Source organism: Phaseolus vulgaris, chromosome 6 (assembly GCF_000499845.2).
Source record: "Phaseolus vulgaris cultivar G19833 chromosome 6, P. vulgaris v2.0, whole genome shotgun sequence".
Lineage (NCBI taxonomy): Eukaryota > Viridiplantae > Streptophyta > Magnoliopsida > Fabales > Fabaceae > Phaseolus > Phaseolus vulgaris.
In genome coordinates, this window is record NC_023754.2 from 25,194,629 (window position 1) to 25,211,075 (window position 16,447).

General features: G+C 33.1%; 2 protein-coding genes across 2 annotated transcripts; one reads left to right on the forward strand and one right to left on the reverse strand.

The window, feature by feature from the left end:
* Positions 1-540: 540 nt before the first annotated feature.
* On the forward strand, positions 541-5,417 carry LOC137832197 (uncharacterized). The gene is made up of 9 exons (XM_068640234.1): positions 541-708; positions 1,004-1,152; positions 1,271-1,323; positions 1,454-1,571; positions 2,258-2,406; positions 2,747-2,854; positions 2,968-3,087; positions 4,095-4,268; positions 5,053-5,417. The coding sequence occupies exons 2-9, from the start codon at positions 1,035-1,037 to the stop codon at positions 5,152-5,154; spliced, it is 942 nt and encodes a 313-aa protein (XP_068496335.1). The 5' UTR covers positions 541-708; positions 1,004-1,034; the 3' UTR covers positions 5,155-5,417.
* A 1,489-nt stretch (positions 5,418-6,906) lies between these two features.
* LOC137832198 (protein STRUBBELIG-RECEPTOR FAMILY 8) lies at positions 6,907-13,061 on the reverse strand. Its single transcript, XM_068640236.1, has 16 exons — positions 12,638-13,061; positions 12,215-12,347; positions 11,896-11,967; positions 11,740-11,805; positions 11,546-11,617; positions 11,381-11,452; positions 10,803-10,874; positions 10,658-10,723; positions 10,520-10,585; positions 10,115-10,425; positions 9,308-9,564; positions 8,548-8,822; positions 8,247-8,382; positions 8,004-8,143; positions 7,722-7,878; positions 6,907-7,299 (listed from the first exon to the last, which is right to left on the reverse strand). The coding sequence occupies exons 1-16, from the start codon at positions 12,729-12,731 to the stop codon at positions 7,147-7,149; spliced, it is 2,142 nt and encodes a 713-aa protein (XP_068496337.1). The 5' UTR covers positions 12,732-13,061; the 3' UTR covers positions 6,907-7,146.
* Positions 13,062-16,447: the final 3,386 nt, after the last annotated feature.

A 16,447-nucleotide genomic window follows, 5' to 3' on the forward strand; every position in this document is an offset into this window, starting at 1 on the left:
TTAAAAATTATATCAATAATTACTTCAAGTAATAGTTAGATATAATATGGAAACTTTTACACCCAAGCCAAAAATGTTGTTGGGCTAAAAGTTATAATTTCTTGTCCGTTTTTAAACTAAGGCAGTTTCTTCCTGCACCCCTACATTTTTCTTCCTACACCCCCACAATGTAATGCAAAGACAATAATATCCCTACTATTTTTAAAAGACCCCAAAATACACATAAAATCCACACTACTCTTTCTTCTTCCAGACAATGCAATTCGGTAATTTTACGGAATGAAAAATCTGCATTAATCTTTTTACATTCCGGATTGAAAAATCCATAAATATTCCGGATTGATGAATCCGGTAATCTTCCGGATCCATCAATCCGTAAAAAAAATTAGACTTTCGGATTCAGCAATCCAGAAATCAACAAGTTGCTTTCGAAACAAGGTGAAGGTCAGTTTTGGGATTTACAAAATTGTGGGGGTGCAGGAAGAAAAATGTAGGGGTGCAGGAAGAAGAAGCCTTAAACTAAACCCAAAAAGGCCCATTAGGCAGAGCACCCTTTGTAGAGTGTAACGGGAGCATCTTCCATGGAGGCAAAGACGGAGACATAATCATGAACTGGAGAAAGTATAGATTCTTATTCTGAGCGAAATTTGGGGCAGCAACAATCTAAATCCTGTATCAGCATTATCTTACCTCTCTTTATTGTATCTGGTAACTCTTTTTTTTTTTTTTTTCTCACATCTGAATTTGCTCTATGGTTGTAGTGTAGAATCAGATTGTATATACTTGTTTCATTTTTTCACACCGTTTTGTAAATTGATGAGGTACCCTTCTCTAGTGAAAATACTTTGGATTACTTAGATATAAATGGTGTAGTGGTTGATTTCGAGAATTTAAGTTGCGTGCAATGCATTTGATGAAATGTCTCGCTTCCTTCTCTGCTTTAGTTTGAGCACTTTTAGTTGCATTCTTACCGTTGCTTCTGCTCTGAATTTCAAATGGGAAGGTGCACTCTAGTGTAGATTGTTTGGTCAGTTATGGCAGCGCTGATTTCCAAAAGGTTACTACGTTGTTCTTCTGGGTCCTTGCCTTCACTAGGACGAAGCTACTTTAATTCACGTAATGCTGGGTCTTCCTCTTTTTATAAATCACGTGGTAAGACCTTTTATGCAGTTCCTTAACGTGAACAATTGCCATTTGCCATAAATTTGATTTTTGTGTTTTTTTTCAGCTTTTGTAAATCTTTATATATAAGATTATTTTTTTTGCACAGATGTATTCAGCAGATTGTCTGGGGAAAGACTTCTTTCTGCAGAATGTTCTTTGGTATGCCATAGCCTTTGGATATACTTCTATATCTGTTACTACTTTCAGGATGAAAGCTTAATCAATGCGGTTCTCTCCTATACTGGCTTTCTTCTTCTTTAATAATGTGGTATAGTGTGTTTAAATGTAGGTCAGGAAAATGATCCGACAATTTTCTACTTCTATTTTAACTCCTGGACCTGACGAGGGTGCATTTCCGTCTGATTTATTGTCTAAGAAGACTCTAGCAGCATCTGAGCGTACTATAGGTATGAAGGATGAGTTGAAGCATCTTGTACCAGAATATAACAGTGCTTTCTGTTTTGCTGACTTGGACATTTATTTCTGAAAGAAGAGAGTCAATCGACTGCAAGGCATGAATTCCAGTGTGGTTTAGATTATGAGATAATTTTTGTTGTCCATTTTGTATGATCTAGACTAATATCTTCCGTGTCAATGTTTCTTCTTTATTTGTACCTCCGAAGATACAAAATTTACCCCAAATATCATTTGCAATTGACTGAATGCATTTTTACATATTTACAATTCAGAACTTGCATATAGTTTGTTCTGAAATTGATCCTGTAAGTGAGAACCTAATATTTTATTCATGCTTAATGATCTTACTCTGCCTGAAGTTAAAGGAACTTGGGCCCAGTGTTTAACTTTTGTTTCCTCCACTAAAATCATGTATTTAATATCCTATGTTACCAATAGCTTTCCCTAGTTTTTAACTGCTTGTAGGGCCACAACCTTGTTATTACTGGAAAATCACAGTGGGATTGCATTGGGATCATGGTGAAGGTGCTTATGTCACTCTTCCATAAATCAAAATTTTGAGTGCATCTTTTGATTGTTTCACTTTTTTCTTCACTATCTAGTCTTGATCACAGCATGTGCTGATTGCTGTCTCAATAAGATTCTAGAGTGTCTTGATCAAGTTCAATTATTGTAGGGCTTTGCCAGGATCTTTTAATTCCAGTTACCAACTTTCATAATGAAGACAAGGGCTTTATGGTTTTACATGGAGATGTTTTTGATTTGCCTATCCGGAAGGACATTATTCATCGTGTTGTTAGGTGGCAGCTTGCAAAACGACAACAGGTAGTGACTGCTTAATATTTTGGAATCTAAAGGTTGTTTCTCATTGTCATTGCATATGTGCAATCCAGAGGAAATGCTATATTTATTTCTTAGGCAAGATGGTGATATTTTTTCTATATTGGCTTTTAGCAATTTTGGGATGTGAGACCAGCATTTTGGTTTGGCACAAAACTATACTTTAGCATATCTATACAAATGTTTTCACTGTTGTCGTGTGCTTAATAGTTTAATATATATATATATATATATATTATATTATCTAGTAGCATGGATCTAAATTTAGCTATGGAGACTCTCCCATGAGAATGTTATGTATTTTGCTAATTGATTTGGTCAACAGGGGACTCATTGTACAAAAACTATCAGCGAGGTCAGTGGGACTGGGAGAAAGCCTTGGAATCAAAAGGGAACTGGTAAAGCAAGGCATGGTACATTGCGTGGGCCTCAGGTAGTGGATCATTCTGCTCATTCCTTGCTTGTCCATCTTTATTTCTTCATATTTCTTCTTTTCTTTCTGTTTTTTGAGCAGTTGAAAATAATAAATTTTATGAATGGTAACAGTTTAGGGGTGGTGCCACCATGCATGGCCCTAAGCCTCGAAGCCATGCTTTCAAAGTCAATAAGAAGGTTCGGCGTTTGGGGCTAAAGATTGCCTTATCAGCTCGTGCAGCAGAAGGAAAGGCAAGTCCCCCCCCCCCACCCGTGACTTTATTCATTATCAAAAATTAAAATGTGTCATCTCTACATTATTCTATCTCCTACATGTGTACGTTCTTGCTTATACTAAACATAGTGTGATTTTTCAGTTTTCACTTCTGGAAGATTTGTCTTAAAAATTTATATGTAAATTGTTTGATGGTTCAGTAACCTAACTGAAAAGATATAAGATGTTCTTATTTCTTCTAAGGGTTTGTTTTGCGGTTGATATCTAAATTAAAGTTATAACGTATAATATATAAGATATTCTTAGTTCAGTGAAGTGGATTGTGTTGTCAGCCTCAGCCAACCTGGTTGTCAATCAATCATAATGTTTTTTTTACCTCTTTGACTTTTTAATTATATCATTTAACATAAATATATTTGACTATTTCATATATTTATGGAAGTAACAAATGTGGGATCTTCTTTCAAATGAACACCCTCATGTGTAGAAGCAAAAAATAGAGTATTATATCTTCACAGAATTGTGGTTGGGGTGTAGGAAGAATTGAAGTAGGAACAAAGGAATCGTGCATCTAGAGTTATAACGTGGCATTAGAGTGCAAAGTCCTTAAGATCATTTATACTATGTTAACTGTACTTTACTGAGCCCTGCTCAAAATGCATGCCACGTCTAAACTTGATACTCTAGAGTCTGGTTGTTATCAGCTAGAAATGTGACTATATAAATACAATGAAGCCTCATTAACGGGAAACTAGGAAAAAAAAACTCAAATCACGAAAAGACAATGCTCGTCTATAGCTGTTCTGTCATTTATTGCTTTCTTCAAGTTAAATGGTTATTTTTGGCATGTATCCTATCCTGAATCCTGGTAATCATATGCTCTGATATGTTAGATTGTGTTTCTTTTAGCTGTTTAGCATATAGTGTTCCTTTCATCCAATAGTTATCTTGTTTTTTATTACTGCATTAAATGTCACGTAAGAGTTTCTTCGTGCTAATGTTCTGGGGAACTGTGTTTATACAGCTTCTTATCTTTGAGGATCTGGAGGTTCCCACACATAAAACCAAGAACATTGTGAATTATTACAATCAAATGGAGAACACCAAGAAACTTCTGCTTGTAGATGGCGGGCCTATAGATGAAAAGTTAAAATTATCTACACAAAATCTACACTATGTTAACATACTTCCCGCCATTGTGAGTTTCAGTTTTTATCTATTTGAAATTTATAACATGTTTCTTAGAGTCAAAGCATTTCCAACAGTGACAATAGGTACATGGATTAATAATCAATTGACACAATTAAGACACATTGACTATGCCTACGGCAGCAATAGAGCTATAATAAGGTTTGGGCAATTTTCATTTCATGAGCTAGTCCTCGGGGTTGAGTTAGACTCAACCGAAATTTAAGATAATATCAAAGCCTATAATATTTGATATTGGACCAACCTCAATTGTTAAATAAAGCTTTCCCTGTACTATGTATATTATCCCTCAATCTTACATTAGATACAATCCTTAGCATTAGGGAGTGCGTTAAAATCACACTTAGACTATATATATGACTAAAATAGAGTTTATAAGGGCTTTGGGCATTCTTCACTTCACGAGTTAGCTTTTGGAATTGAATTAGGCCCAACCTAAATTCAAGAGATACCATTAGGTCCATCAAACAACAAATTTGTAGTAAAACTATTTAGACCAAATTCTTTTTTAGTGGTTTGTCCCAGTTGTTTTCTTCATTAGACCATATTTATGATCAAACAAACGGAAGATGGCCCTAAACGTGTTTGAGTAGCCTGTACTCTGTAGTCTTTGAGGAGAAAGTGATGGAAACTCTCCTAAAGACGGACCATCTCCAATTGGTCACCACTTGTGGTATGCGTCACTGAATCTTGTAGTTGTTGCTAGTTCCAAGCTTCTCCTAAAACAGTTGGTATTTCATATTATATAGTTATGTTTAACATGCTTTTCGTAGGGCTTGAATGTCTACAGCATTTTGCTGCATGACACGTTGGTGATGTCCCGAGCTGCGGTGACCAGAATTGTTGAGCGAATGCGCACTCCAATAAATCGTTGAGGCTATAACTATTTTTTGTGCTTTGCTTCATTTACTCGAAATAGGAATTGTATCCAATGTCCCCATTTCTGTAACAACATAAAGAGATCCAATGAGAATATCTTTGGTACGAGATTTCTGTTAAAAATTACACAAGTTAGGCAAGTTATGTCATTTTTCTCATGTTGAATGTTAGAACTTGGGAAATTTTGGTCGAATTTAGATGTTGGTTTATCATGTTTTCCGATGGCTAAATCTCATTTATTTCTATCTGTTCACATGCATGTCATCCCTGTCCTTCGTTCATGAATTTAACCAATATAATGTCTTTTGCTTTCAGTAGTTGATGTGGATTTGGCAGAGCAGCTAGCGTGTGCTCCTTCCAAATTTTAGTGCCTTTAACTCTCGTCTGTTTCCTCATATTTGGATAATTAATATTATAGGTACTCTTTAAACAATATGATAAAAGAACAGAAACTTCAAAAATTAAATGAAGTGTAGATATTTAATTTAGGATAACATGTTTTATTCAAAATTCATTTAATTTAATAGATTTATAAATTTATCCTTCAACAAAATGGAAACGGCCTCAAATTGTATTGCATTTAAAAAAAATAATACATTCTCATAAATTTTCGAATCCATTAGGAAATTAACACATTTTATGATTGTTTTCATTTTAAAGAAACTGTTTGTCAACCGTGTAATCACACTTAGTTGTAACAGTAGAAGGTTCAATCGTTATCCTTTTACTATTTTATAGATATAAAAAGGAGAAATGTTAGGTAAAAATAGTTATTTACGTCTCAATAAAATTGTGAATTTCCCACTGTATGTGGTCATAAAGACAATAAATACTAAAAAATTACTAAGACTGCATGATTAGAAAATCAACAAAGAAATGTTAATCTGTACCAGGAAAAAAGGTCTATTTATCATGTTATATTCATCTTGTTTGTCGGTAAGGACGTTCTTTGTCGTTGAAAAGTGGAGAATAAAGGAATAAAATCCTCCACTAAAGCTTTTACATGATTATTAATTTAAACTGTTCAAAATAAATATTTTCAAAACATTGAACAAAACTAATTATCTATAAAACACTTGATACCCTATCTTAAATACTTAAAGAACCGTTACCCAAAAATAAACTTTTACACCAACTTATTTCAAATAAGATAAACCAAAACCTCACCAAATTTTTATGTTAAAGAAATACTTCTACAAACTCCAATATAAAAATCCTATAGATGAATTGAGAAGAAAATTATTACAAGTAAAGTACAAATATTTTTAAACTTAGTTTTAATACAAACATGCACTGGCCCCGGCACTCAGAACTTCAAGTGTTTGTTTGATTATCAGTTCAAACCAACCAAACTCACTTTCCACATCAGTGACAATTTTTAAATTCTCCATTTCATACTACGAAACATGTGAACGTCCCAAGGCATCCCAAAATGCTGAAACTAAAATGGAAAAGGAGTTTACTGTAAATTCAAAATAGTTGAAAGGTCATGCAGAAGAAGACAATAAAGTGGCAAAAAATGAAAGGAAAAGGCCAAATGCGTGTCTGTTTGAGAAATGGAATGGAATTAGAGAACAGTGGGACCAAATGCACGCACCGTCACAATAATAATCCAACTCATTACAAATTAATAGCATCCACACTCTTTCCCGAGGCCTTTATGTCGGTAGTTGGAATTTCATCGGTGCTTGCCAACAAAGCTAAAACCCATAAAGTTGATTCCTACAGTACTCTTTTTTTGCATCAAGGACTTTAAAATTATATTATTATATATATTACATCATGACAAGTTAACTAAATATACAGTTTATTTTCCAGAGTATTTCTGAATGTTGTGTGAGAAAATCCAACACGTAATTAATTAATATCTTAAAATTGTTTGATACATTTTCACACTTTCTACTCCTTCCTTGCTTCCTGTGTTTTATGGTAGTAAATTTTAGCCGGGGCAACTGCACAAAATTGCAAAAGAGTAGAGGCACTAACACTTAAAATGACATGTCTATGGCCTCATGTTCTGGGGTCTTGTGACCAGTGCCAGAGTCGTCACTGGGTCGTCTTTTAACCACACTTGCTCTTTGCACTAGCCGGACCAATGCTTGCACCACCTCAGACATTGGAGGTCGAAATTCAGGTTCCGGCTGTGTACAAAATCAAACTCATTAACATCTTCTGAAGAATTGTGGTGTTGGCAATAACACTAAGTGCAATAACATATTGGTCAACAATACAAAATTATTACAAGGGTGTCGTTAAGGTGCATTAAATACACTCTATTCAATGCATCCAATAACTAGTACTACTGTTTTTAAATAGTATTACTTTGTAATCAAACTATTTTCCCACAAGGTGGATGAGCGACAAAAATAAAAAATCATTAACTTCTCCATTTTATTCAATAAAAATTTCTTCTTTGGTTTCCTTTGACAAATGCCCTTTGGTACCAGTCAGCATTTGCTGTATACTATAAAGACTAAACTAGAGATCAGAAATAAAGGCACGAGTGCATTAAATGAAATAAGTACTAAAACAAGTTGCTAGCCATCAGTCGTTCAAGTTTTACCTGAACACAGAGGGCAATGATATCAGCAAAGCGTGACAGTGACTTTGCAGGATACATGCCATTCAAAGTAGGATCCACCATTTTCGCCAAGGCATCTATATCATGGAGTTGGGGTGTAGCCCACCTCACAAGTGACTGCTCTGATCGAATTCGCGAACTAAACTTGCAAAAAATTCAAATGAATGTAAGAAGCCATACATAGAAGAAAGAAAATAATAATAATCATGAGCAAACATTAAAGTTATGAGCATTATTAATTTCCAAAGTCTATGCTAGACTGACCTGTCTAGTGGCTTCCGACCAGTCAACAATTCCAGCATAACCACCCCAAAGCTGTAAACATCACTTTTTACAGTGTATACTCCTGATAATGCAAACTCAGGAGCACTGTAACCAAATGAACCGACCATCTGAGTTGATACCTGTTAAAACTCAATGATTGTAATTAATGCAGTAAGCAAATAGCAAGGAAAGGATACAAAAATCATGTTCAGATGTTTAAGAAGGAAATAATATTTCACCAACCTGCCTCTCTGTGTTTGGAGTCAAAGCAGCTAAACCACAGTCAGACAGGTGAGGATTTAGCTCCTCATCAAGTAATATATTTGCTGATTTGAAATTTCTATGTACAACAGAAGGCAAGCACACTTCATGCAAATACCTGATAGACAAAGCATAAGTCAAGAAATCAGCCTTTATGTGATATGCTTACTCATCCTCAATGCTAAAGCAGATAAACTAGAGGGTATAAATAAGGGGGTGGGGTAGCCTCTGAAGGCCATGCCTAGGAGAGGCTTAATATGTCAGATATACACATGAAACATACTCTAAAGCCCGGGCTGTGCCAAGTGCTATGCGTACACGAGCATTCCAAGACAAATCCTTGCCACTGCTATCTTCAGAAAAATGGAGCATGTCATGCAGATTTCCATTTCCAATATACTCGTAAACTAGAAGTCGTTGGCCATGCTCAGCACAATATCCAGTCAATGTCACAATGTTTGGGTGCCGCAGGCGTGACATATTTGAAACAGCTTCAAGAAAATTGTCTTCCTCTTGTAATGACAGTGCAGAGTTGTCGATCTTCTTGATAGCCATTTCCTAAACAAAAGCAAATATCAGAATCATTAGAACATTTAAAAATAATTTTCTCCAAGTTCAAATTTATAAGAAAATAAATATCCATGGTAGAAAAAGAAAATGAAGAGAGAGACAAAGATAGATGGATCATCATTGTACAAAAACTGTGTTAAATGACAAGCAGCCTTGGCGAATATGTAGACACTATGAACCAGATGATTTATGACTAGAGACTGTAGAAAAAAATAAAAAATAAAGAAATCCAAACCAAATGAAAGATTAAAAACAACTGAAGAGGAAAAAAGAAACATTGTTTAACGTGCAGCAAAACCAGAATTACTGATGTAGAAAAAATGTCTACAAACTCACATCACATTCATCAAGCACTGGTTCAACCAATTTCCCATCAATTAATTTGAAAGACCTTTTCATCCATAGATAAAAAAATAAATTCCAAAAATGCATTGGGAAGATAGATAACAAAATGCAACACTAAAAGGTGTTACCTTCCCATTTGGGAAATCAGCCTTGTAAACTCGGCCAAGAGAACCTTCACCAATTATAAATTCTTGACTAAAGCTATTTGTTGCACTTTGGAGAGAAGCAACTGTGTACGATGTTGAGGTTATAGGGGACTTCATGTGCCTCACAGATCCACTTTTTGCAGGTAATCTCTCAACTGATACATTTTCTGCTGGACGAGGCTTGAGATCTGTAACTACAGCAGCGCTTTTTACCCTCTGCTCTTGCATCTGGGGAGTTACTGCAGGCACAAACCCAAAAAAAGAAAAAAAAAACTAAACTAGTTAGGATGCATATATACCATCCTTCAGCTCCAACCAATAAATAAATAGTATAAATTTTGAAACGAAGAATCACTTATAGAAACAGCTTAAAAGGGTAATGCAAACTAATTTTGCAAAAGAATAAAGTTTAAAATGTCACCATAACATTTGTAATAAAAATTCTTTTTGTTGAGTGGGTGTTTGCTTTCACATTTGATATGTGCATTTGTTAGTGTGTTGGTATTGTCATGGATCTTACTTAGTTAACATTAAACCAAACATGCTATGAAACTATAATGCTTGGAATTTACACCAAATAAAAAGCTCCAAATCCTAATTTTCCCTAAAAATGTCCTTCTAAAGACCTTACTTGTATCTGCTCCCTTTAGTGCCTCCAAATATTGTGATTCAACAAATATTGGGGCAAATTAATCCATATACCATATTAAACTACATTTGAAAAAGAACCCAAATTACAGAATCATAATATATATATGGAAACAAAAAAGAAAAAGGAAAGGAATTCACCATTAATAACTCCATGAGGAAGGCTCCCACTAAAATTCCTTGCACCTGTTTTCTTCCCCTTTCGCTTTTGGATGAAGAAAAAAAGAGCAAGCAGCACAATAGCAGCCACCACTACTGAACCTAACACAATGCCGACAACAGCCCCCACTGTCAAACCCGTATGGCCATCAGAATTTTCATTATCAGAGGCTTCTGTTGTATTGTGTGAACCAGATCCAGAATGATGATGATTGTGAGATCCATTGGGAGGAGGTGAAGTTAATCCCGGTGGAAGAGGAGCAGGAGTGTTCTCAAATGAATTTCCATCATATCTAGTCAATGTTTAAAGAGTCACATTAACCACAATGCTGAAGCTATGCATTAGAAAATACAAAGGCATTTCAAACAAGAATCCATAATACTTACATGAAATGATGTATGGAACTAATCTCACGAGGTATCCATCCACTGAAATTATTGTTTGCAACATTTCTGGAAAATTATATAGCAATATCAGAAACTGATATGCCGATAATCAAGGTGAAATGGGAGAGAAGAACTTACAAAGTATCCAAAGGCAAACCAACGAGAACACTAAGAGAGCCAGTCATCTGGTTTTTCTGCAAGAAACTACAAAATAATTTTAATAAGCCTAAACATTTACTGAAAATTGCTATCACTCCATCAATTAAAATATCAACCAACATACAGAGAAGAAAGATTGGTCAATGCACCAAATGAAGGAGGAAGATCCCCAGAGAAGTTATTAAATGATAGATCCCTGCATCATTGAAAATAAATGCAAACAGTCATCAAATAGAATCCAGCATTCCACCATAAAACTATTATTAGTTAGTCCATAAAACCATCCAAACAACCAATTGACTATAAAAGGTTTCTGTATGAAACTATTCCTCTTTCTCTATTTCTATCAGATTTGCACTAGAGCATAAACTCTATGTTAGTGTGGTAAATTAATTTGAATTCTGATATATGATACTAAAAGTATGAGTCAATTATTAAGTCAATTTATGAACATGCTTCAAGTCCAAATCCAAAACTCAAAAAATTTAGCTCGAAAACAACAACTTCTCAATCCTAAAGTGTAAAAGTTCATCTGATTCAGACAAGGAAAATGCTTATTCATATATTTTGAGGGGGGAAAACATCGGAAACTGATTAACCATTGCCATAAATCAGCATTATAAACATTCATTTCTTAGTTAGAATAAAAAGAAAATGAAAGGAGGGGAAGTTGGACTTAAGAACCTATATACTATATCTTACAGGATACCAAGATCTGAAAGACTAGCAAAAACATCGCCAACTGTCATGGAGAGTGCATTACTGCTTAAATTCCTAAAAACAACAAGGAAACACAGTAAGTGGCCCCAATGTATGATCAAATTGAATATTATGAAATAAAACTATATACACTGAAAAGAAACTTACAAATAATTGAGAGAAACCATGGCAGAAAAGGAATAAGGAAGATTTCCAGATAAATTATTTCTTGCAAGATTCCTGATTGTCCCAATTGAAAAAGATATGACACGATTCAGTAAAAAAATTAACATTTATAGTAAAGAAGCAAAGTGACAGCGATCAGGAAATGAAATGAGCGGGTAATTGGAAGTTAATATTACAGGCTTGTAAGATTTGGCGGCAACTGGTAGGGTATTGTATCATGGATCTTGTTGTCACTCAAGTCACTGGAAAAATACAAAATAAAGGATGAAAAACCAATAACCAGTTACCCGCATATGTTAAAACAATAAAATAACAGAGTAAAATGATCTCACAGCTTTCTGAGTGACATTAGGTTCGAAAGCAGGTACCCCAGAGTCCCATCGAGTCCTAATCCTGAGAGCTCACTAACCACCATCACAAAAGGAAGATCAATTAGTTTTCTTGACCACAAACAAGCTTGAAAAAAAGTGGGTCAGCAACCGCGATTTCGGTCAAAAGATCAAGGTTTCCAGCACATTTGTCTGCAATTTCCGGCAATGTCAAGGATTGCGACTAAAACCATTGCTAATAAAACCTTGACAATAATAAACACACTTAAAAAAAATACAAATGAATAAATAAAAAATGTGCAATATGACAGGAATCTCATACATGGAAACAACGGCTGAACCTTCACATGTTACCCCTTTCCATGACTCTCCGCATGGATCACCACCGCCGATTCTCCAACCCGTTAACTGAGTTGAACTATTCAACGCATTGTACATAACCTCGAGAGCTTGAACTGCAACAAAAACAAAACATCAATAAAAAAAGACCATCTTGGTATGAACAAGCACCCACCCACAACTTCATTACTTGCATTACCACGTATGTCCTATGCACCCAGAATCCACAAAACAAAAATCAAAAACCAATGCCCTCGACACAAAATCCAATCTTTTTCCCCAAAACCGAACACTCCCCAGTTCCCATCACATTACTACATTAAAACCGACCCCATCAATCAACCGCAGCATGATCACTCCAAGAAAACACAAAGAAACAGAAAAGGGAGAAGCAGTAATGTATTACCATCAGAAGAGTCAGTGTTGGCAAGGGAAAGAGGAAGCAGAGCAAGGAAGATGAAAGCGAGGGAGGGAGAAAGAGGGGAAGGAGGAGCAGGCATTGCGGTCAGAAGAGTGGTTCAGGTGTGGAGAGGCACATGCGGAGTACCATGGAGGCGAAAGAGATGTGAAAGAAGAAGAGGAAAATGGGGGTAGCAGTAGTAGAAGCAGTACCGTAGTAGTTGAGTTTCAGATCGCGACTGGTTGTACAAGGCAAGGCCATTAAAGAAAGAAAGGGACAGATATTGGAGATTCGAAGCTTGGTGTAATGAAGAGAGAGAATAACCAAAAGCACACAAGACTGTTGTGTTGTGCTGTGTCGCTTTGAGTGTGTGAGTTTGTGTGTGTCGGCGAAAATAAGAAACTTGAAAAAATTAATACTGCAATGTACTGCATAAAAGTACTGGAACTAATAATAATATAGGAAGAAGCGAAAAATAATAATGTGAAATGGGTGGGTGATTATTTTATTTATTTGGGTCCCATACCTTTTTTCCCTTCTGAGGTTTTGGATTTTGTGGCTTTCGTTTGCACATTCTCATTCTACACCTTTCGGGCTTTTACCCTTCAAACTCTGTCATTTCAGCTTTCCCAGCTTCTCTTCCCTTCATACCACTTTTGTACTCACATCCCTCTCACCTGCTCCACGGCCCAAAAATCTCAGATTACTCTTAATTCAAAATCGCAATCTTGTGTGTTCAAACATTAAATCATTTGGAAATGTATTAATGCCAGATAAAAGTGCAAATCATCCCTATCACCACGTAATATGGAATTTTAGGGAATGACAAATAAAGATTAAGATAATTTCTTTTTAATAGAGAAATTCAAATGTATACAACAAAATAGATTCTTTTTTATATGAAATTTAAAAAAAGTTTTAAATCCTATAATTTTATTAAAGTAATTAAATAATTTAAAATTAACCTAATCATTCAGAATTTAAAAATTTTCATAATCTTAAATTTTTTTTTTTGTTAGAGTATGATAAGCTTAATTAAGACCGAGACTTTTTTTATTGATATGGATTTTGATTAGAGCTTTTTATTGATGTTGATATTTTGTAGATCACTTTTATTTCTTAATTGATATTAGTAGATTTTGTTATCAATGTTGAAAAACAAAGTATATTTTGGCATACATGAATTGGATTTTTTCAATTTACATCTATTATGATTATTCTGTATTGATATATATAATAAGTTTTTTTTATCATCAACACATAATGTTTTTCTACAGTGGATTGTTAGAATTTTTTTAATATTAATTGGAAATGACTTTCAGTTAATGCTAACTAAAATTAGTTTAAGTAAAAAAAAAAACTATGAAAATAATCTTAATCAATATCAGCCATCAACCTGAATAATTATGTTTGATATTAAATAAAAATAATATCTCATTTATTTTAATTGATAAAGTTTTGTTAATATGAGTTGGGCATGTTTGATAAACTTAGAAAAAACTGTTAAATTATAATTAATTAAAAAAATATTAATTATTTAATATTTAAATAAACAAATTAGAGAGAGAAAGAGGACACATTGTAAATTTAAGTTTTGACTCTTGAATATGGGATTTTTTTTCATTTGATTTCTCTCATTTAACATATATTTTTAATCTTTACTCTTTATTTTATTTTATTTTCAAATTATTTATTTTAATCAGCTTTCTTAAATTATGACAGTGATATCTTTTATTCTCCATATGTTTTTTTTTACTGTTTTCTCTCCTAATTAATATTATGAATGAACTACAACACCCCTATGCTTTTAACTCCATGCAGAAAAACACTACTAAATACATGTATTTTAAAAAGTTGTACAATTTAACTCATACGTTAATGATCATAAATAATAAGTCTTATATTATAAATGTCAGATTTGACCATTATAAGAATTTTTATTTATTTTCTCCGATATATTTTTTTGGGGTTATCTTTTACTTTTTTTTCGCATTTACTTTTTTATCCTACAGACTTTTAAGTTGAATCTAATTACTGTTTTCCAAAACTCAAACAATGATGCTCATTTTTGTGTCTTTCAATGTGAAAACTAAACACTTTGTTTTCTCTCACTACATGTAATAATAAAAAGTTGTGTATTATAAGTTTAGGATTCATTTGGCAGACAGATAGGATATAATAACTACCATATTATAATATGTTTCACCAACACGAGATGATAATATTATCTTTTATTTAATTTTTTTATTAGCGTTAATATATTTTTTATTCCAAAAGGGAGTTGAATTATATTTAACGATAAATTTTCTTTTCCATTTTGTATGCATATAATAATTATACATAAATTTATATTATAATATAAAAATAAATTCTTATTATTTTATTTTATATTAAGATGTTTTTATGACTGAAGATGGATAATTATTTTTGAAGAAGAACTAGATGAGAAAAATATACAACGTGAGACAAAAATACAATTAACTAAAACATTTAAAATAAACAATAATATTCCTCGATAATTGTAAAAATAATTTTGAAAAAAAAATATAAATATAAAATTAATTTAATATTATTAACTATATTAACTAATTTCTTTAATATTGAGAATGAATAAATTTCGTACATGGAGTGTATATTGTATTTGTAAATTAGTTGGTTAACTTTTACATAATTAAAAATCAATAGAATAGTAGTAAAGGAAGCAACAGTTTTTAAAAATCGGAGTTTTGGCATAAAAAGTTACGAGATGGAGGTGTGGAAAGTAATTATGAAAAGAGTATAAAAGTAAGAAGAGAGAATTGAATAACTCGTGAAAAGCGTTCCCATAATTGCATGGGTCCAAGGGTTGCTAACAATAATTTACTTTTAATTTGATTTTTTATGATATGAAAATGCCTAATTGCCCGTGACTTATCATAGATTCCTTCAACACAATAAGAACACACAATTCAACAAATTGCCCACGTGTCATGTACTTTGCTTAATACCAATAATTAGTAATACACTTTTTAATAGTTTAAATTCATTAAAAATTATAAAATAACGACTGAAATTCATTAAATATAAAATGAGACAATTTATGCGATTATCAATAAATTTTAAATTAATAAGAAATCAATGATTGGATAAGTTGTACTCACTTTCCATAACAATTCAAAATCAATCTTATTAAAATTATTTATACTTAAATTTGAAATAAACGAACATGTCTAGTTAATGGTTAGGGTGACTAAATTAAAAAGAAAAAAATCCAAGTGATGTAGTAATGCCTTGTTAACATGGTTTGTCATGATAACAACTAGAATCTCAAATAATGATGTTTCACATTTCAATAATTATATTATCGAAATCACTCACCATAATAAGTAACCCAGCTCAATTGTCACTAAATTCGAACGTTAATTGTCTTTTCAACACCCAATTCATTATGTATATTTGATTAACAACTTACCTTTTTTAATTCTGTGATCAAACTTGAAAATAGAGATTGAATCACGGATTACGGAACAAGCAACATTCACGCGCAGAGAAGATCAGTTCAACGGCTTCTTCCATGATTCTATGTTGATGGGTTCTTCGAGGAGATTCAAATGCGACAGTCAACAATAATAAAACCTAAACCAAATTTATATACAAATTAACATCACTTTTAATCTATTTTTTTTAATTAAATGAATGAGTTTATGATTTTTTTTACTATATTATGATTTACATTTTTTTTTATATTAGATATAAAACTTAGATTTATATTTCAAGAGACTAAAATTTAAGACCAAATACCCATTCAACATCATATGAGACACTCAAACTTATATA

Excerpts from the sequence above, each read along its gene's own strand:
- LOC137832197 (XM_068640234.1), top strand. The coding sequence starts at position 1,035 with ATGGCAGCGCTGATTTCCAAAAGGTTACTACGTTGTTCTTCTGGGTCC. Across the intron at positions 1,572-2,257 it reads AGCATCTGAGCGTACTATAG|GGCTTTGCCAGGATCTTTTA; the intron begins GTATGAAGGATG and ends CAATTATTGTAG. Across the intron at positions 4,269-5,052 it reads TTAACATACTTCCCGCCATT|GGCTTGAATGTCTACAGCAT; the intron begins GTGAGTTTCAGT and ends TGCTTTTCGTAG.
- LOC137832198 (XM_068640236.1), bottom strand. The coding sequence starts at position 12,731 with ATGCCTGCTCCTCCTTCCCCTCTTTCTCCCTCCCTCGCTTTCATCTTC. Across the intron at positions 11,453-11,545 it reads ATGGTTTCTCTCAATTATTT|GAATTTAAGCAGTAATGCAC; the intron begins GTAAGTTTCTTT and ends TGTTGTTTTTAG. Across the intron at positions 8,383-8,547 it reads GGCACAGCCCGGGCTTTAGA|GTATTTGCATGAAGTGTGCT; the intron begins GTATGTTTCATG and ends TTTGTCTATCAG.